At 55.7% G+C, this 20,048-nt stretch overlaps 1 protein-coding gene across 2 annotated transcripts in view; it reads right to left on the reverse strand.

Moving 5' to 3' along the window:
- Positions 1-11,477, reverse strand: part of STEAP3 (STEAP3 metalloreductase) — a 44,857-nt gene extending 33,380 nt beyond the window's left edge. The window contains exons 1-3 of one of the 2 annotated variants that reach the window (XM_060107091.1): positions 9,836-9,876; positions 9,267-9,323; positions 8,448-8,534 (exon numbers count right to left, since the gene is read on the reverse strand). Coding sequence is in view for 1 of the 2 variants with exons in the window: in XM_060107089.1 (XP_059963072.1) it covers positions 11,399-11,435 (37 nt within the window). In the remaining variant the exon portion in view is untranslated. Of the gene's footprint in view, positions 1-8,447; positions 8,535-9,266; positions 9,324-9,835; positions 9,877-11,398 lie in introns of those variants that run through there. The other variant, XM_060107089.1, reaches the window with a different exon arrangement.
- Positions 11,478-20,048: the final 8,571 nt, after the last annotated feature.

A 20,048-nucleotide genomic window follows, 5' to 3' on the forward strand; every position in this document is an offset into this window, starting at 1 on the left:
CTCTCCCGCTGCGGAGCACAGGCTCCGGACGCGCAGGCCCAGCGGCCATGGCTCACGGGCCTAGCTGCTCTGCGGCATGTGGGATCTTCCCGGACTGGGGCACGAACCCGCGTCCCCTGCATTGGCAGGCGGACTCTCAACCACTGTGCCACCAGGGAAGCCCGTCCCCAGGATTTCTGATGCTACCGGTCATAGGACCCCCGGCTGAAAATCACTGCAGTAGATGCTCACAAAAAGTCTATGTGAGGGGTGAGTGAATTAATGAATCACTTGCATGTAAGAAGCACTCCGGATATGACTTTTTCCTCGAATTCTTATAGTCGGGCCCAGCTCTCCATAAAGCCCTCCCTGACCCACAGGGCCCCTGGTATCAGTATCTCCCCTTATGTTCCTCTAGGTCTTGAGGGTCAGGTGTGTGTGCTCCATTGCTGCACACCCCTCGGCCTCCCAAAGTCGGCTCCTTCTGGTAAAGAGAAGGTGGTCCAGGCCACGGCGGCATTGCCCACTCAGCCAACGAGGCAAACCCTCCAGGAGAACTGCCCCCACGGTCCCCTCCCCTCCTGTACGTGGGCCACCAGGCCCACTGCAGGTTGAGGGTGAAGAAAGAAGTGGAACTGGGAGACCACACAGATCCTGGGGACCCAGGAGCCCCCAACACAACAACTGGGGTGATCTTCCCAGAGTACGAGTTTCCTGGATGACCTAGAATTCAGACGGCCTGACACCATATTCATGACTTTCTTTCACTAAGATTTAATAGCCAGGCCTGGAGCAAGTGCTCACTGGCACAGTTCATTACTACCCACCGTCAGCACAGAGGCAGGAGGGTGGTCAGTGCTGGTTGCGGAGGGGAGGGAGTCGGCGGTCAGCGCCAAGGCCAGGGGCGCAAAGCGTGAAGATGCTAGGGTCCCCATGTTGCACACCCCGGGGGGGGGCGTGATTTGCATTGTGATCCGTGTGAACAGGGCCCTCTGGAGTTGTACAGTGCACAGCCTGCAAGGTTCTATGCAAAGCTTGGTCCTGCCAATTCTTGTCTGAAAAATTTCCTCATTTCTTATTCCCTGAGTACCCACTGTGTACCCAGCAGGTGTTCTGGCAGGTGGCTAGAAGACAGCTTGTCCTCTTGGGACTCTCAGGGGAAAGGCCAGCTACACCCCGCAGCCAAGAGAAAAGTGCTGGAAAGAGGGCGTGCCCAGCTCTGTGGCAGCCAGGGAGGAATGCCTGTCTCTGCCCAGGGAGGTCAGGGCGCTGGCATGTGGAAGCAGCCAGCCCCCTATGGACCCCTTAATCCCGCCAGGCTAGAGGCTACCGGCAGTGGCAGCTGAATCTGCAGGCTCAGCACCTGGGGTTGGGTGGCTTCTTGCTTTCCAGGGACACGTGCTGCTGCAACCCCTGGGGCCAGATGGGTCTCCTGGGATGTTGCTGTCCCCACCTTCCCCCTTGCCGTGGTGTGAATCTGTGGATTCAGCAATGGGCCACCTGCTCCTGGGGAGGCTGGAGGACGGGAAAGGCACAGAGGCAGGCAGCCAAGCCAGAGAGGCAGCTCCCGGGGCTCCTGCCAAGGAGCTCAGCCCGCCTCACACGGCCAGTTTCTTCGGTTGGGGTGCATGTTTCCCCGGCTCTGCCCTGCTGATGGGCCACCTTTTCCAGGAAGCCTCAGGGACACCCTCCCCTGACCCTCCGTGGCCTCTTCCTCCGGACTCCTGGGGACAGTGGGAGTCAGCCTCCACTCTCCAACTGACTGTGTGGGGATGGTCATGTGATTCCTTCCCAATCACCTGCCACAGGCCCGCTCCACACAGAACTCCGACTTTTGTAAGAGTTGCCGTGAGCTCCAAACACTGGCCCAGGCAGCCCCAGAGCACCTCCTGGCTTCCTCCTGGGCCCTGAAGGACAGAGGGGACCTTGCGCTCCGTGACTCGGCACTCTTGTCACATTACCATTGACTGCACACACGGGTTCACTCATCTGTCACCCTACCAGACTGGGGGCCACTTCCGACTCATTTCTGTGTCTCTGGCATCCAGCCTGGCACCATGTAGGTGCTCAATCACCGTTTGTGGCTTGAATGACTTAACTGCTAGATTCTGTGCCTGAGGGCAGAGCGCGCTTGAGTGAGTCCTGGCTGTTCTCCCCAGAACCTAGCTGGGGTCCTCCTGCACCCAGTGGGGATTCAATCATACAATGCGTTTCGAACCCCTCTGGTAGCCTGGCCATACTGTTAGAACTGGCCAGACATTTCACTATTTGATGAACTCTGTAACACAGAAGACCAATGCACAGCCGTGCTTAAACATTGCAAATAAACAGAATAACACAAGTGCAGCTTAGTTCATGCAACTCTGGCAAAAGTAGGAAATCAAACCCCATACCTGAGGCACATCAGGGTGGTAAGTGCATACCCAGGGAAGGAGGCTTCAGGGATGCTGGGTCGATGGCTCCAGGGCCCACGAGCCTCTGAGTTAGCGGGTAGAGCGGTCTGCCCAGTCTCCATCAGGGAGAAGCGTCTGGGGCAGGTGAGGCCCAGCTGCGGCTTCTGGCAGATGGCCTCCGTGGCTTTTCCCAACCAAGGCCCATCTGATCTGTAGTCTCGACTCTGGCCATCCCCCCTTATGCTTTTTTCCAGCTCAAGTCATAGATTTAATCTCTGTGCCTGGGAAGTCCTTTTCCTCCAAAGGACAAAATTCAAGATGCAGCAGAAAGGCCACTCCTCTGTGAAGTCCTCACACTATCTCCCCTTCAAGGCAGGATGAATGACCCTCCCCTAGTCCCCTTGGCTCTCTGCAGCACAGGTGACAGGATGGAACCAGCACACAATGGTAGGTACTTTCCTTAGTACCTACTTGGACTCAGAGGTCCAAGGGGTGGATGGCGGTGGGGTCCCTAGCCCCCTTTAATCTCCGTCACCCCTCCCCATGTGCTAATGTTAGTATGAAAACTAATACCCTGGATATGAATAATTTACATTTCCCAGTCAGGTAAAGTGAACAACACCTCCTACAAAATCATTCCCATTTTATAGATGTGAAACAAATAATCTAAGTAAAAAGCCGGCTACTTGCTATGCAAATAGAAGCAGCTTTCAGGGAAGTCCCCTAGTTCTCCCTTCCCTTCACATGACTGCCCCGAAGCCACATCATGTAGAAATCCTGGGCCTCCCCGGGGCTCTGAGGTCCGCCCGCCCTCCCCTACCGGGATGCAGCTGGGAGGTCACATCCCAGCACTCAACAAGTGCCTGGCACCTGCCACATCACCAACGATCAGGGGTCAAAGAAGAGAACTTACTGTGAGGCGAGGCCCGACTCAAACGGTAGGGAGACTCTGACTATGGGCTTGTACGCTCAGGGTATCATTACTTTCATTTTACAGATGAGAAAACTGAGGTTGAGGCCCCACTGTTGACTCTTGCCCTAGTCCCGTCCAGTCCCTGCCTTCAAGCTGCCTCCGGGGCAGTGAGGCTGGGCAGCTCGTGGCTGTGGGCATGAGTCATAGCCAGTTACCTGGTCTACATGGGGCTCTGAGCTGGTCTTGGCCTCCTCTCGGTTCTCCCTCTGCCCTGCTGAGCTGCCCAAACTCATACTCTCCAGCCTCTCGTTCTCAGGCTGTTTCTGCAAATCTGCGGCTGCCCTCTTCCCCTAGATTCTAAACCACGGCAGCGCAGGCCCTCCCTCGCTGATCTCAGGTTAATGGGTCCAGGGGGCAAGAAGGAGGTGCTACCTGAGTCCAGGTGCCCCTCACACACACACACCTCCCCCCGACAGTTGACTTGAGGGGAGACAGCATAGAAGATGCCAGTCTCAAATCCAGGTTTAAAAGCTGGGTCATAGGGCTTCCCTGGGGGCGCAGTGGTTGAGAGTCCGCCTGCCGGTGCAGGGGACACGGGTTCGTGCCCCGGTCCGGGAGGATCCCACATGCTGCGGAGCGGTTGGGCCCGTGAGCCATGGCCGCTGAGCGTGCGCGTCCGGAGCCTGTGCTCCGCAATGGGAGAGGCCACAACAGTGAGAGGCCCGCGTACCACAAAAAAAAAAAAAAAAAAAAAAAAAAAAGCTGGGTCATAGCCACACACATCTTAATTGGTGCGTTTCTATTTTCTCTGTGGGCATTTTGCCTTTCTGATGGACTCTTACAAACATTTTACTGTTACATTTCTTGTAATACTGCCTGGAATCGTTATTTAGACATCATTAAAAAATCATTATAGTTTTAAAAGGAAGGCTGAGAAGCTCCTACAAAAAAGAATACAAAAAGCACGGGTGCATGCACACACACTCATACAGGCCTGTACACACACACATACACACATGTGCAAGTTTGGTTGGACAGAAAAGAGAGGTTTATCACCACACCGCTTGCAAAATAGAAGTGAATGAATCATTTTTAGGGCTTTTTACAGACGTTTAGATTTTTGAAACATTCTAGAAAAATCCGGTTTGATTACTTACACCAGTCGTTCTCTGACAAACCAACCCAGAAGTGGTTACCAATAAGTAAAATTTACAATTCCCAAATGGACCTGCCTTCCACAAAAACACATCATAAACATGAACCTTTTTGTTGTTGTTGTTGTTAACACACCAGAATCCGCAAAGCTCTTGCCCTCGTTAACTGAAGGCGCTGTGTGTGATAAATCCTTAAACCCCTTATTTTGAAAAGGTTCCTGACTTAATGTGCAGATGATAAGATTTCCCATTTTGGCAAGAACTTCACCAGACGGTGCTCTTTGGTGCCAGTTGCCAAACGGGGGCTCCCTGAGGTGCTGGGGTCCACTTAAGCAGGCCAGGGGCTCGTGGGGCTGGAGGGAGGGGCCCACACACTGCCCAGGCCACCTCGGCTCTCACCAGACTCACCAACAACAGGCTGATGTGAGGGTCTGAAGCACGGGTCCCTTGCCAGCCCCACTGTGATCTGGCCCCCCGTTCTTGCTGGGGTCTCCCTCTGACCTGCGAGCAGCCTGACTTTGGTTTTGAAGACAGGCAGACGCTGAGAAGGCGTGGGACCTGCCACGGGCCAGGCTGCCGGCCCCCTCAGCCTGCACTCCAGTTCCTGGCTGCAGGGAGTGGACGGGGTAGTGACTGATGCTCGGTTTCGGAGTGCACTGCGGGAGAGTGGCTCTGTCCTGATACTTCCTGTTTAGGGAGGAAACCACACTGGTGGTAATGAGTGGCTCAGAGTCAAGTCTCTTTGCTACAGGAGCTGAGGCAGGACAGACAGCAGAACCCAGGATACATGAAATGAATAAACGTCATCCATGAAATGAATAAACGTCATCCACGAAATGAATAAACGTCATCCACGAAATGAATAAACGTCATCCACGAAATGAATAAACGTCATCCATGAAATGAATAAATGTCATCCACTGCAGGGCAGACTGCCTCACCACAGGGCTGTGTGTATGTGTGTGTGTGTGTGTGTGTGTGTGTGAGAGAGAGAGAGAGAGTGAGTGAGAGAGAGAGAGAGAGAGAGAGAGAGAGAGAGAGAGAGAGAGGGAAGGAGAAAGAGAAAGAGAAAGAGAGGGACACCTTTACTTCTCGGATTCAAAGCCAAACATAATGGCTGCAGAAAATGGCAATTTACCAGTTGCTGGGTGGGTAATGCATTGCAGTCACTGTGGCTGTCACTGGCTTAGTGATAATTCTTGTAACATTTTGTGCCAACAAAGGCTTCACAGTTGTCTTTACTTGCTAGTCAGTGCCCATGGTGGGGAGAAAGACCGACAGACAGAAGGACCCACAGAAAGACAACCCTGTCTGGAGGGCAAAGCAGGGATGGGGTGGGCCTGCCTGTGCCGGTGACCCTGCTCTGCCAGGGACCCTGGAGGCCACACCAACAGCACAGAGGGAGGCCTGAGGTTTGGGGGCTTTCATATCATTGAAGTAAATGACGCCAAGTTCAGTCTTACGACAGGTGTATTTGATTGTTTGCAAATTGTTGGAAAACTGGCGATCTTGGGAAACTAGCTCTGAGTAACCCTGGGCATCTGGGCCTTTGATGACCAGAATACATCACCCTGGGCTCCTGACAGGTTGACTCTTTTTTTTTTTTTTTTTTTTTTTGGGATTGTCTGCCCCCCATAACCCCATGGAGGCCTGACAGGGAACCAGCTGTCCTCAGTGACATCTGAATCTGTGAAACCAGAAGGTGGGCACAGAGCAGGAAATAGCAGCACAGCCACACAGAAACAATGCCTTCATTCAGCGAATCCTGGACTCCCGAGGCGTGTCCTTCAAACCTACCCACACTTAAGCTTCTACCTCGAAAAGAAAACAGCACATTCCCAAGTGGCTGCTGCCCCAAATGCCTGAAACTCAACTTCCCTGAACTTTGTAAGGCATCAAAATTCCCACAAAACTTTCCAGGTCCCATCAGGTTGACTCTTATTACCAGCAACAGATCAGGGCCTGCACGGTTCTCCGCTGTGGCTCCTATGTCTTGTCACTTCTACTTGAGCGCACCCGCCTGTGGGCAGGGGCGTTCTGGCATCTTCTGTAGTCCAGCCTAGGCCAGCGCGCGCAGACTGACGTCCCCCTGCTCAGCTCCCCCTGCCTCCTCCAGTCCCCGCTGCCTTCCACTTCTGCCACGGTTGCTACCTCCACCTGAAGTCCCGACAGCCTCCTGGCCATCCAAATGCCCCTTCCCTAAAGACCCAGCCTGGGCCCTTGGGCCTGCCAGGTACCTCCCAGCCCCCCAGAGTCCTGCAACCCTCTCCCCGGCTCTGAATACAGAGGCAGCTATTGAGGTGGGAGATCTACTTAGACAGGCCTTGGTGTGAATTCAGGCTTGGCCACGTACCAGCAGTGTGACCTTGGGCAGGCTATTCTCCCGCTCTGTTCTGATGGTTAAGTGAGACAGCGAACATGAAAGCCCCAAACCCACATCTCAGCATTGCTCTTACGCATGTCCTGCGTCCCCCTGTGGGCCACCGGCCACAGGCAGCCCCGGTCTCTTCTCCCTCTGCCGCCTGGTAGCATTTTGTACCTTCACTCAGCTTCCCAACTGACTACAGGCTCCCTGAGGGCTCTCCACTCCTGTGCACCTACCCAGCCCCATGCGTGCATCGGGCTCTGCTCAGTGAGGCTGGCAGACGCCTGCGGGCTGGGGGCTCTCAGGCAGTGCTCCCAAACAGCGACCACCAAATCGCCCAGGAGTTTCGGCAGTGGGCTTCTGGGCGGCTCCATGCGTGGAGCCGCTGCCAGAAGCAGTAGTTGGGGTGGGCTCAGCGCGCTCTGTTCCCATCAGAGCTACCGGGTGGTCTCCTATCCCCTTGGAGAAGCTGCACAGTCAGGAAACCGCACTTCCTTCTGAAAGCGAACCCGCCAGGTATGAGCAGACAGGAGGTCCAGGCACACCCCCGTGGCTCCAGCTGTGATGCCCTGTCCCCTGGGGTTCTCCCCGAGCTCCCCCCAATCTTGGGATGCCCCCTCTCCCCTCTCTTGCCACACATAGCCACGCCGGATCAGAATGTTCGAGAAGAGATGTAGCCAAAGTTACGGGGGGACAAAAGGCAGCCAGGCCAGAACTTACAGAGCAGTCAGGTCTCCAGCCTCCAGGCTTCTAAGCCAGCAATGCCAGGAGGGCGGGGCTTCCCCGGGTGGAACGCCCTGAACCCCCATCACCACCCTGGGCCACCTGGCCTGGCACATCTTGCTTTCTTCCCTCCCAGTTCCAGGCGCCACCTGACTTCCGGCCAGAGTGGAGCCATCTCCGCAGACCAGCCGCAAAGGGCGTGCTCTGACCTCCAGCGGAGGCTCGGGCCCACACCCAGGCCCACACCCACTTTGTGGCTGGTTCGCAGGACCCTGCCCCACTGCGTCCAGTACATTACCGACCCATGTACACGTCCGACTGGGCGCCCGGGCTCAGCACAGGCCCCTTGGATCCCAAAAGGCCCGTCTGGGTGACTCCACAGGCCCTGTGTTTGACCATCCTGTCTTTGCGCAGACTCCCCCTGGAGGGTCCATCTCACCGGCCCACCTGAAGCCCCCTAACATTCTCAGCTGTGAGCCCTGAGCCATTCAGCTTCAGAGAGACCTTCACCCCGACTGCAGGGTATGCTGTCACCCTCCCAAGCCCGCCAGTCAAATCACAGGCCTACCCTTCCCACAGCCTGACGGCCACCATAAGCATCGGATGCTACAGTAACAGGAACAGTCTTCCGGTCCCAGACCCGGCACACCGGCTCCGGGAAACCTGCTGTCTACACATGAACCAAGAAAGCTTAGGCCCGCTCCCCGTGGAAAGCTTAGGAAGCCCATTCACCAGTCCCTAAATTCCTCTACATGTACCTGTGACTGATCTGATAGTCTTGGGGCTGCATTTAATCTCCTAATCGGAGAGCTCCAAAAGGCTTAAAAATGTGCTGTGCTCCGACCCCACCTGGCTCTCATTTAGCAGAAGAGGGAGAAAGGAGTAAGTCACTGCCTGATTGCAGGACACTTAGCGCTCACCCGTTGCACGTTCTGCCTGGTGCCTATGGTGACCGATGACGACAGACTGATCAGAAAGAGAAATTCTCTAGTGACAGTTTTCCACACCTGCGGAGGAGGGAAACATTTTGCTCTGGGTTGAAGTCACAACGCAGGGGTTTAGGATCCCGCACAAATTAGCAGCCACCGATCCCACCCTGACAGCAGGCACAGTGGGCAATACCTCCAGCTAGGCGGGAGCCGTCCCCGCTTTTGAATCCTGACTTGCATTAGCTGTGGGACCTGGGCCTCAGCTGCCCCGCTTGTATTCAGAAATAAGCGGAGGGTGTGGGTTTCGTGGGATGAGAAATAGCAACCGACACACATCCTGCCAGAAGTGGGACTCAGCCAGGTCCTGAGCGCCTGGCACCAAGTTAGTGCTCAGTAAATGTTGGAAGAATAAACGATAAGGCGGAATCTGGACAAGCATACAGTTAGTGGGTAGGAACACAAATCTGGGCTCCAAAGAACGGAGTCTCGTGTTCTTGGGAAAGTTACATGGCTGGGAGAACAGCACCGTCTACTCCGTAGGAGAGTCGGAAGGTTTAAGTGTGCTCACACACATAACATGCTTGGCACGTGGGAAGCGGGACATTCAGTGATGATGACCATTGCCATTTCAGGTGTGAAGGAAGAGGTGCTCCTGGCACGCCAAGGATGGGAAGGGCTGACATGCAGAGGTCTGGGAACAGCGGGGCAGGTTGGACGGGCAGGTGGGTCCAGCTGCAGTGAGCAGGCAGCAGGAAGTCAGACTTGAAAATCACCCAGAGCGCCCTGTCCCCCCAGCCCTTGCCTCCCCACCTCCAAGTTCTGTCATCTCCACAGCTCCTAAATTGAGGCCTGGGCCCGAGGTCAGGTCTGCAACAGAAAAGGGGAGCATGGAGGCCACGCTCTAGTGAGCCGAGGGATTCAACATAGAAGAGCAATGAGCGTGGAAGGTCCCCAGCTGACTTTAACACAAACTCTGGGGGAAGGGGGAGGGATCTGATATTTACTGCACTCCTAAAACCCAGGACTTCACACAGTGCACATCCACCACCCCCCCGCAGGCATTATTGTTCCTGTTTTACAGGAGGATTATGTCCCAAGCCCTTAGCAAGGTTTTAGAGACGAAGCAGGTTCAGAGAACTGAGGACTTGGCCAAGGCCACATGGTAAAGAGCTGTGATTCAGACTTGGGGGTCCACCTGACTGCCAAGCCAGGCGCCCTCCCCTGCAGTCAGCCTCTCCACTGCTCAGGTGTGCAGCTGGGGCTTTAGTCCTTAAATTGCCCTTTTTAACTACCTGAAGCCCTGCCCAATACTCTGAGACATCCAGCGAGGGAAGGGCCCTGAGTTAAGGACAGGAAACTTGAAGGGGAGAGGAATTTACCTGTTTTGGCATCTCTAGGCTGGAGAGTGCACACCTACGGTCCCGGTGTGACCAGGCCTGGTCCTGGGGAGCTCAGCAGGCTTGAGGCTGGCTGTCCAACCCTCTAGTGAACAAGTGGCCTGGCCTGAGCTCCCTGAGAGCTCTGAGGCCAGGGTCACCCCATGCCAACTCCAGGCCTTCCTCCTCCAGGCCTGGCTGAGGCTACCTGTCCACCATTCAAGGCCTCCTTCGGGAAAACCTTTCTACTCCAGTGATAGCCCCTGCCCCACTACGTCCATTCATCCATCAGACATTGATTAAACACCTGCTCCAAGGTGACCCCTCTGCCGGCCACTGGGGATAGAGTGGGAATAGAGATGAGTTAGATACAGTCCCAGCCCTCCAGGCACTCCTGACTGGATGCAGGAGGGGTTCACTCTGCAGAACTGGATTCAGCCAGCTGTGGCTAGGACCTAGGCATCTGTTTGTTTTTTTTTTTTTTTAAGAAACCATGCAGGTGACTGAAGGAGCACACCCAGGTGGGACTCTTTGGTCTTGTGGATATTTTGGCCCCCGTACTGCATTCTTCAGGCCGCCACAATCCTCTGAGAACATGACCTGTCTCTTCTCCCACTAGCAGGTTCCTCTGGGCTCTCAAGTCAGATAAATCTGTGTACGAATCCTACTTTTGCAACTTGATACCCGGGTATCCTTGCAAAATACCCATGCTCTCTGAGGCTCAGTTTCCCCGTCTTAAATGAGATAATGGGTGCCTTCCTATGCTGAGGATTAACTGGGATACTGTGTGCAAAGCAAGATGTCTGGCACAGATGAACGCACAATAAATGTCTGCTATTAATTATATCATCACTGCACTCTGATGGACACAAATATTTCCCTGTGGGTATTTCCAGAATCCCTACTTCTGGAGCCTGAGAGGCGGCCCTGGAAACCTGCGAGGCCTCTCCGCGGAGTCCTCTGCCGGGGCTCCAACGAGACCTGTCTGCGTTTTCCCCGTGGACCCAGCCTCCTGGCCCTCAAAGGAAATATTAGCTTGTCGTACCCTCCCCTTCACCTATCCAGAGTGAACAAAGTTCCAACCACACCTCTCTGGGCAGCCTGCCCCCGATTTCGGGGAAACGGGCAAGGGAAATGGGGTAAGTCTGCCAGGCAAGAGCTCCGCGGGCAGAGGACACTGGCGCGCCCAGCCGTCTCCCGATCAAGGTCGGGAGCCCCCGCCCCTGCCGCCTGCCGCGCCCGCCCACCGCTCCCGCCCTCCCCTGAGACCGCGGGCCCCGAGGACTTGGCGGGTCCGCGGGGTGGGGCGCCAGAGGCAGCAGCCCGGGGGCTTCGCGTGGCCCCTTCAGTCCCGCCCCCCGGCGCAGGCCGCGTCCGGCCTGCCCGGCCAGAGTGGCGCCTGAGGTGTGCGTCCCTGGGGAAGGAAGGCGCCCACGGAGTGGGCGACCCGGGACCCAGGCTCGCTGCCGCCGGGCACACGTGGCTCGGTCCCAGCGGCCCAGGTCTCCAGCACGCGCGCAGCGGCGCGCTCCGGGGCGGGGGGCGAGCGGGCGAGGGGTCACTCACCTCCCAGGCCCGCCGCTCGGAGCAGCGGCGGCGGCATAAGGTCCGCGGCGGAGGCGCTGGCGCGGCCCGGAGGCTCCTCCTCTCCCCCCGCCCCGCCTGCCCGCGGGGCCGGACCTGCGGCGGGGGCGGGGGCGGGGGCGGGGGCGGGGGGGGGGTGGCCGCCCGCCAGCCCGCTGCTGCTTATCCGGCTCGGCCGCCTCCCCCGGGGACACAATCGGAGAGCCGCAGGGCCCTCGGGCGGCAGGCACCAACGATCCTCCGCCCCTCAGCCCCTGGCCTGAGCTTCGGACACGTGTTGATCGGCGCCCCCTTCCCCGATTTAAAGGGCGCAGAACTCCCGGCCCAGCTCTTAACCGGGACAAGGGGGGCGTGTGGAGGCCAGGGTAACTTCTGGGACCCACTCCCTCCCTCCACCTGAGGGACATCTCAAATCCACGTCCACTGTATAACCGAGGTTGAGTGGCAGGCCAAGTGCACACAGGTGGAGAGAGGCCAGGGCACCAGAGTCAACCTGGCTTCCTTCCTTCCCTCCTTCCTGCAAGGGTAGCAGGCAGTACAGGCCCCTCCTGGACCAGGCTGCATCCCGGCCTTTGGTTCCTTGTTTCTCCTCCGTCCCTTGTCTACCCTTAGGGCAGAACTCTGACCCTCCTGAATAGTCCTCAGTTTCAGGTCCTGGGAGCTGGTGGAAGGCCCTTGGGAGCTTGTCTCTCGGTCTAGACTTCCTGGGCTTCAAACCACGCCTCTGCCCCTGAGAAAAATGGCCTCCAGCCCTGGGCACTGTCCTCCACTCCCCCATGCCAGGGGCATCCCACACAGCAGCGAGTCAGGTGTAAGTTAAGGATATCTTTTGGGTACCTTTCTAGAGCTGTGTGCCTTCACCTGAAGCCCTTTCTCACCTACAGCCTCACATCACGTGCTGCTGGCAGCTATACCTCCCCCTTTTACAGGTGAGGACATGGGGACCCTGATGGTTGTTGGGCACCAATGTCACTCATCTTCTGGGAGGCTGACTGGGGGTTACCTGACCCCTGGGACTCTTTCTGGATTATTCCTGTAGTACATATTCCGCCAGCCCTTGATAAAGAGCTTCAAATTACTCCAGGATAACAACCTGTTCTGGAGAGATAAGTCCTAGGGAGGGGTTATCTGATCCCTGAGACCAGACAGGCAGGGGGCTGGGCCTCGGGAATGGCCCCAGAGCTAGACCCCAGCGAGCACAATGCGGGAGGGGCAGACCTGGCGGGGTGGTGGGGTGAGGGGCCTCTCCTCCATCCTCCAACCCTGTGGAGACCCACCCATGAGCATCTTGTGCTTCCTCACTTCCATAGGTTTCCTCCTGCCTCAAATACCCTCCTTCCCCAGCTCGCTGCTCTGCCAGGCCCCAAGGCCCAGGTCCTCTCCCGCCTCCTTCGGTGACCCTCCTGCCCCACCCCGCCCCAGGACCTCTCTGAGCTCCTGTGGCAGTTCTCATAGGTCTTCATGCATTCAACACTCAGGGAACCCCACCATACCAGTGTTCCAGGTGCTGGGGACACAGATGCCCCATGCCTGGTCCTGGCCCTTGGATAGCAAGTTGCCTCTGCAGTGGGTTGTAGACTTTGGGGAGACAAGAATGAGCACCTAGCCCTCTTTGGTGCCCTTAGCATGGTGCCCTGCACATAGTAGGTACTCTTTAAGTATCTGCTCTGGCTGATGAGGGGTCTCTGAGCACCCTTCCTGCAACTCCAAAGGGAGGCACAAGGAGATGAAGCTTGGGAAATGGAGACACTGAGAGGTCTTCCAACATTCTCAAAGGATCTGTCCAGAATCCTTCCAAAGAGACCTGGGGGGCCTCTGAGGGCCTCCCAATGAGCTGGAGAGCGAGCTGAAAGCTGGAGTGGCAAAGATGCACGGAGGAATGTCCTGGTAGAGCACGAACTTCTGCAAGAGAACAATCAGGGGCCTGAAAGGCACAGGGAGGGAGGGAGGTGAACACCCTGCTGAGGCCAAGCACCTTGGTGGACAGAGAACCACCCACGCCGTTGGGCTTTGGTGCTTTGCCTGTCTGTCTCCCTATCTCGCTTGGCATGGGGCCTGGTGAGGGTGAGAGCTCAAAACATGTTTCCTGGGGCCAAACTCCCTGAGGCAGACGAGCCCTCTCCTGAGCAGGGAGGGAGCGTGGCACTGACACTGGATGAGCACTTCCTCTGTGCCAGGCTCGTGTCCTTGGCCAGGCCAAGGGCAGGGCAGTTGGAGCCATCTTTTTGAGACATTTGTCAGATCATGTTACTCCTCGGCTCAAAACCTGCCCTGGCTCCCTGGTCTCTCGGAGTCAAAGCAAAGTCCTTGTACTGGCGACCAGGCCCAGTGGGACCTTGTCTCCGGTTCCCCTCTCTCTGCTTTCTCAGCCCTGCGGTGCTGGCCTTTCCCCTTCCTCCTCTGGAGCTTTGCAGAATAATATCACCTCCACGAGACCCACCCCCCGATCATCCCCATCCCTCTTCTGTGTACCCTGCCCGATTTCTTTTCTTTTCACTTAACCTTTTTTCCTTCTAGCACACTATAAAACACACCTTCCCTGTTTGCTGGTTATTAACTGTCTGCTCCCACAGAAATGTGAGCTCCCCCAGGGAAGGGAGTTTTATCTGCTTCCTTCACTTCTGCGTTCCCAGTGCGTGGATCAGAGCCTGGCACACAGTTGGTGCTGTGTAAATAGTTGTTGAGTGAAGGCACTGCCGTTCTCAACCTTCTGCATCTCCCAGCATCTCTGGGAAGCTTGCTTCCCCAGGGCTCCTGCCCACCTCTGGTCTCCCCCCTTGCTTGCCCCAGAGCTAGTACACTGCAGGCACACAGGAGGCGCTCAGTACACGCGCTGGTGGATATCTGGGCCTGGAGCCCCTGGGTGTCAGTCTCCTGAGATTGCCCTTTTTCCTGAAACAAGGCTACTCCTTTGGCTAAGAAAATGAGAGTATTCAGGAAGAGAATCTAGATTCATCTCCTACTTGGGCCAGAGAGAAGGACATAGTTCACGCTCCGCTTCTTGGATTGATCCCGCACTTATAAGCTGAGATAGAGCACATCCATTTCACAAAATAAACACTCTAAATGACTGCTAAATCAAGCTGGTCACAAGAACCCGTGTGCTGGATGTATGCTGACAGCCTGGCTGGGAGCCAGGCCACCTGAACCTAGCCCTGCCCAGGCCGGGCTGTGGCCCCAGGGAAGGTGCCCTGGCCTCCACTGCCCAGCCCAGGCCAGGTAAGACTCCTCCAACCAAGCCTCTGGGCACAGGGAGCTGCTTCTTCCTGTGAAGGATGGAGAGGGGCTGCGGCTTGGGGTAGGTGATTCTGAGGGAAAACGGAGGGCTTGTCTCTTCCTCCTTGAAGACCCAGTGGATGAAGCCACGTCTAAGCCACCCAGAGGTGAGACAGGGTGGCGGGCGATGGGCATGGTCTGTGAGAGGCAGGCACCGGATGGGGAGGCAAGCTGCAAAAGTGTGCTCAGGGCCTGGCGTTTAAGGTTAGACTCTTTCACGTGGCAGTTTATTTCGAGCCAATATTGTAAGGCGTTGTAAGGCAGGGCTAACAGAGCACCGGGCACCGCCCCTGTCCCTGCACCCCAGGGCTTCGTGCTCTGCTTTCGCATAAGGCTCGCCCTCCTTCTAGTTCTCTGTTGAAACATGAGCTCGCTCCTGAAGAAAACCTCTCTGAGCTCAGTGGGATGAGAAACTGCGTATCCACAAGAGATTTAACTGTGGCAGCAGAAGAGTGTGGACAAGGTTCGAAAGGCAGATGCTTTCAGGGGGAGGGGTGGGCAGATAAAGGAACAGGGGAGTGGTGGGCTGCAGCAGCCAGTTTGCTAAGGAAGCTCGGCACAGGGTGTGTACTTAATCTCTGTGTGAGACCAGGCATCTCGGCTTGTGACTGGACATCCGTGGCCAGCGGGAACTATGGTAGCACTGCGTTGCCTTCAGTTGGGGGAGATTGCATAGGTGCACAGCTAGAGAAGTCTGGGCTTTGGCCCCTTGCTCCAAGGGTGGTGCACGTGGTGGCCTGGGAGGTTTTTACAAGGGCAGAGTCTCAGACCCACCCCAGATCTGAATCAGAAATGCATTTTCACGAGAGCCGCCGGAGATGGTATACACATTAAAGTTTGAGAAATTATGGTCTACAGCACAGATGAGAAAATGGACAACTCCCTGAACACCTGGGCCAGGGCAGGTCATCAGAAACCTGTACTGGGCTGCCTTCACCCTCACTGGGTGGTTCTTTAATACCATCCCCTTTGCTTTCTCAAAGGTCCTTGTGAACCCAATAACCTGATTTCATGCGCTTCTGAATTCTTATAAATATGAAGTAAATGACCTGTCCCTCACAATACTCAATGCCTATTATGCAAAGCTCTGAGAAAAAAATATAAGACTAGTATGCTTATTCCTTTCCAATTGCTGATCTTATTTCCCTTTTTACCGTGGCGACTAGGATACTCAGACCCATATTCATGACTATATTATCCTTACTAAATGTATTTAAGTTCTGCTTTATTTTCCCCCAGCCCATGATTTTCTGTGTGTAGTTTACTATTAACAGTTTTGTGAAGCTTTTCGTTATAAGGTGTTCTAAGTCGCTTTTGGAAAAAGCCAATTGTTTAAGCAAAATAAATAGGTAACATCTGTGTGCTACCGTGGCAAATTCTTTTTCCCCTGGGTGGCCATTACCCTTTCATGGCAAGAACAGGGTCATTCCTATCCTCTGCTGGAATTTTTTTTTTTTTTTTTTTTTTTTTTTTTTTGTGGTACGCGGGCCTCTCACTGTTGTGGCCTCTCCCGTTGCGGAGCACAGGCTCCGGACGCGCAGGCTCAGCGGCCATGGCTCACGGGCCCAGCCGCTCCGTGGCATGTGGGATCCTCCCGGACCGGGGCACGAACCCGCGTCCCCTGCATCGACAGGCGGACTCTCAACCACTGCGCCACCAGGGAAGCCCCCTCTGCTGGATTTTTGAGAAGAGGATCGAGGGCTTGGGAGAAGGATGAGTCCATGGACCTCTGCCCAACGTTACTGAGTAAAGAAAGCCCAAACAGCTGGGCGACACTGGGGAGGTGGCGGTGGGGTCCTGTGACACCCACCCTGTGCTCCTGCCTGCTCTCTCCCTGCCAGTCAGTTCCCAGCTCACCTGGTTCGGGGTGCAAGGTGCTGTCCTCCATGTCAGGCGACTTTTCCCAGCCCGGGGCAGGGGCCCCGCTCACCAGGGGCCCCAGCGGCAGGCTCTCCATGTGCTGCTGCTCCTGCTGCTAGGCTCCCTATTGGGTGGCCAGCGCTCACTCGGCATGGCGTGGGGGGTGGGGCGTGGGGAGAGTCAGCTGAGGCTGCTCAAGGGCAGGAGGGTCAGAGCCCGGCCCAGCCCAGATGGGCGTCACTGACCTCAGGGTTATCTGTAAGCACACTGTGGTCAGCAGCCCAGATAAGCCCTCCCTCCAGCCCTGGGGATGTTTTCAACCGGCTTAATTCTCCGCTTCCTGGATCTTGGCTCCCAAGGGGAGGAGGGAAGTGACATTTTCGAAGACCCACCTTGAGACAAGGACTGTGCCACGTTTAAGTCACCTGCTTTAAGCCCCATCCAGACGTTGTGAGGTGAATGGGATCAGCCCCATTTTCAGATGAGGAAAGCATCCTGCAGTGCGCAAACGGTAGAGCTGGGACTTGAACCAGGTCTGCCTGACCACCGGGCAGGCTCACCTCTGCCTCACGAGGTGGACGGCTCCTGTGGGCAGTGGCCAGCACACCTTGTGCCAAGAACTGGGGTCAGCTCAGTGTCGGGGGAGAGCAGGGGCGGTCCATGCAGCGTGACCAAAGGGGAGACGAACCTGGGTCATTCCCGAACGCTTGCAGGCCTGTCCCACCTAGGTGAGAGCCTATGAGCCACACCCCCTGGCCTCTCAGAGGTGACGGCTCCACCAGTGTGTCTACGTGAGATCTGCACAGCCTGGAAGCAGGTCTGTGGAATGTGAGGTAGGATTTCAAGAGTCTGGTTCTTTCCAGTGTCCAGCCTGATTTCATTGAGGCGAACAAGCGGGCCATCATCTCAGAGTCATGTGTAGATGGTTGCTGGTCCCTGGCAGCATGTGAGAAGCCAGGTCCCTGCAGGACAAATAAGGGAGATAGTGGGCCAAATCTGGTACATGGGCCAAGGGTCACGGCCACAGTCAGCCAGGTACTGGGGCCTCCAGGGAGGACGGGGACCAGGCCTTGGTCTTTGGAGGCATCTACAGGGCAGAGCAGCCCATTGACCTGGGTCCAAACGTGGTCTCTCCACTGATCCTTGGTTTCCTCAGCTGCAAGATGAGAGTATATACCTCCTCAGGTGGTTGTGAGAATGAGGGGATAAATTGCCAGGAAAGTGCCTGGCGCTTAGCAGGTGCTCAATGAAAGTAGTCAGCCATTAAGAGGAAGAGGAAGAGTGAGACGGGCAGACAGCCGAAAGAGCCATTTCCATAAGAACTGCACTTGTTGTCAGGCCCCTCTCTTCCCCCTTCGAAAGGTCTTCTTCCTTCTGTGTCCTGATCTAAACTCTCCCTGCCTCTGAGAAGCCCCCAGGGAACTGGCTCTCCTCTGACCCCATGTCAAGGACCCCCAGGGGGAGCAATGAATGCCAGCTACGTCTGCCCCGTCCCCGTGGTCAGCGGGCACTGTGGGCCCCCTAGTCAACCTCTGGGCTGACTGTAGGATCTTCTTCCTGGGTCTTCCGGTCCTGTCAGCTCGAGGTGTCTGAAAACTTAGTGTCTGAAAGTTCCCCCACTGTCTTGAGAGTCCTGTGAACAGGCCCTGCCCTGTGCATGATCTGGGGGTCTCTGAAAGGTGCTACAGCAGATGGGGCTAGGGACGAAGGGGACAGACGAAGAGAGGCCTGGTTTGCCTTTGGGTGAAAATCGAGGCTTTATCCTGCTGGCCCTGGGGGGCCAGGAAGATTTGAAGAGGCATGAGTGTGTGTGATAATAATAGCGAACAGTTTTTGAGACATCCTGTATACCAGGCACTGTTCTAAGCCTGTTAACTGTATTAACTCATTTAACCCTCGTATGGTCAGGCCATTCAAGATGGCTGTTCTCTTGTTCTCCGTATGTCCCCTCCTCAACCAGGCCCTGCTCCACTCACATGGATAACTAATCCTTTTAATTATGGGGCTTAATTAGTCCCTGGTAACTGATAAGCCCACCTGACTTCAATTCCCCTATAAATGGTAGCCTCCTTCTCCCCTGAGTAGCAAAGGCTACTGTCATGTCCCACCCACCATCTGCCACATGTGGTGGGGTGTCACTCCAGGACCCTTTGTGTAAGATCCCCCGTCCAATAAACTATTTAATTTAATTAATTTATTTTTTTGGCTGCATCGGGTCTTAGTTGCAGCACGTGGGGTCTTCGTTGAGGCGTGCGGTTTCTTTCATTGCAGCAAGGGCTCTTCCTTGTGGTGCATAGGCTTCTCTCTAGTTGTGGCGTGTGGGTTTCCTCTCTCTAGTTGTGGCACGTGGGCTCCAGGGCGCGTGGGCTCTGTAGTTGAGGCGCTCGAGCTCAGTAGTTATGGCACGTGGTCTTAGTTGCCCCGTGGCATGTGGGATCTTAGTTCTCCGACCAGGGATCGAACCCACGTCCCCTTCATTGGAAGGCGGATTCTTTACCACTGGACCACCACGGAAGTCCCTGTCCAATAAACTATTGATATCTCTGTTGCTGTCTCTGGGCTCTTTCTTTGGTCTCGAGGCTGGGCAGCTGCAAGGCTTGCAGGCCTGCAGGGTGCAGCCCAACAGTCTTCATGGTACATTTTCCCCATTTTCAAATGAGGAGACAGGTATGGGGAGGTTAAGTCACCTGCTTAATGGGAAATAGATAGTGGTAGAGCTGGGATTGAAACGCCGTGGATGTGTTTTGGTGCCCACCCCCTACCACTACCTTCCTGTTGTCCAGAAGCTGATCATTTCCAAATCTCCTCTCTCTCTGGCAGCCGTGGGGCTGGATCATAAAAGGCACATGAGAGGCTCGGAGGGGCTGTGTTTTGAAGTCTACTTAGGGGACACAATAAGTCTAGTAAATCTTGTGTGTTGGGAACTCCTCATCCAGGCCTAAGGGCTGCACATTTAATGAGTTCAAAGCAACTGCCCAAGTAGGCCTCTGGCCGGGGGTAAAAAGGAGGTTCAGAAAGGTCCTGTGGTCCACCTACTGACCTGTGGTCCACCTACTGACAGGTGGAGGACCTGTGGTCCACCTACTGACTTTGATACCCGGTGAGAACAAGGCTTTTGAAGTGACAAGGATCTAGGTTTGACTCCTGAACCTCAGTTTTCTTATCTGTAAAATGGCGATGATGACAGCAGGGGAGTAAACCAAGTGCAGATGGTACTATTAGGCTTGAACACAGGTTGGTTCCCCACCTCCCCTCACCTATACTCCTTGGTTCCTTATTCTCCTCTGCCTCAATCAATCCCCTGGATTCCAGTGCCTGAGGGGATGGAGGGAGGATGCTAGGACCCAGGGTACACCCTGTCCCTTGGCCCTGGCCCAGTCCTGGCTGCAAGGCCCAGTCTTCCCTCAGCTCTCCCCTCGCAATCTTTCCTGAAGTTCCAGGAACCCTCATTCTCCAAGGGTGGGAAGCAGGGAGGGACCCATCTTTCCCCTTTCTG

Source organism: Mesoplodon densirostris, chromosome 8, assembly GCF_025265405.1.
Source record: "Mesoplodon densirostris isolate mMesDen1 chromosome 8, mMesDen1 primary haplotype, whole genome shotgun sequence".
In the NCBI taxonomy this organism is placed as follows: domain Eukaryota; kingdom Metazoa; phylum Chordata; class Mammalia; order Artiodactyla; family Ziphiidae; genus Mesoplodon; species Mesoplodon densirostris.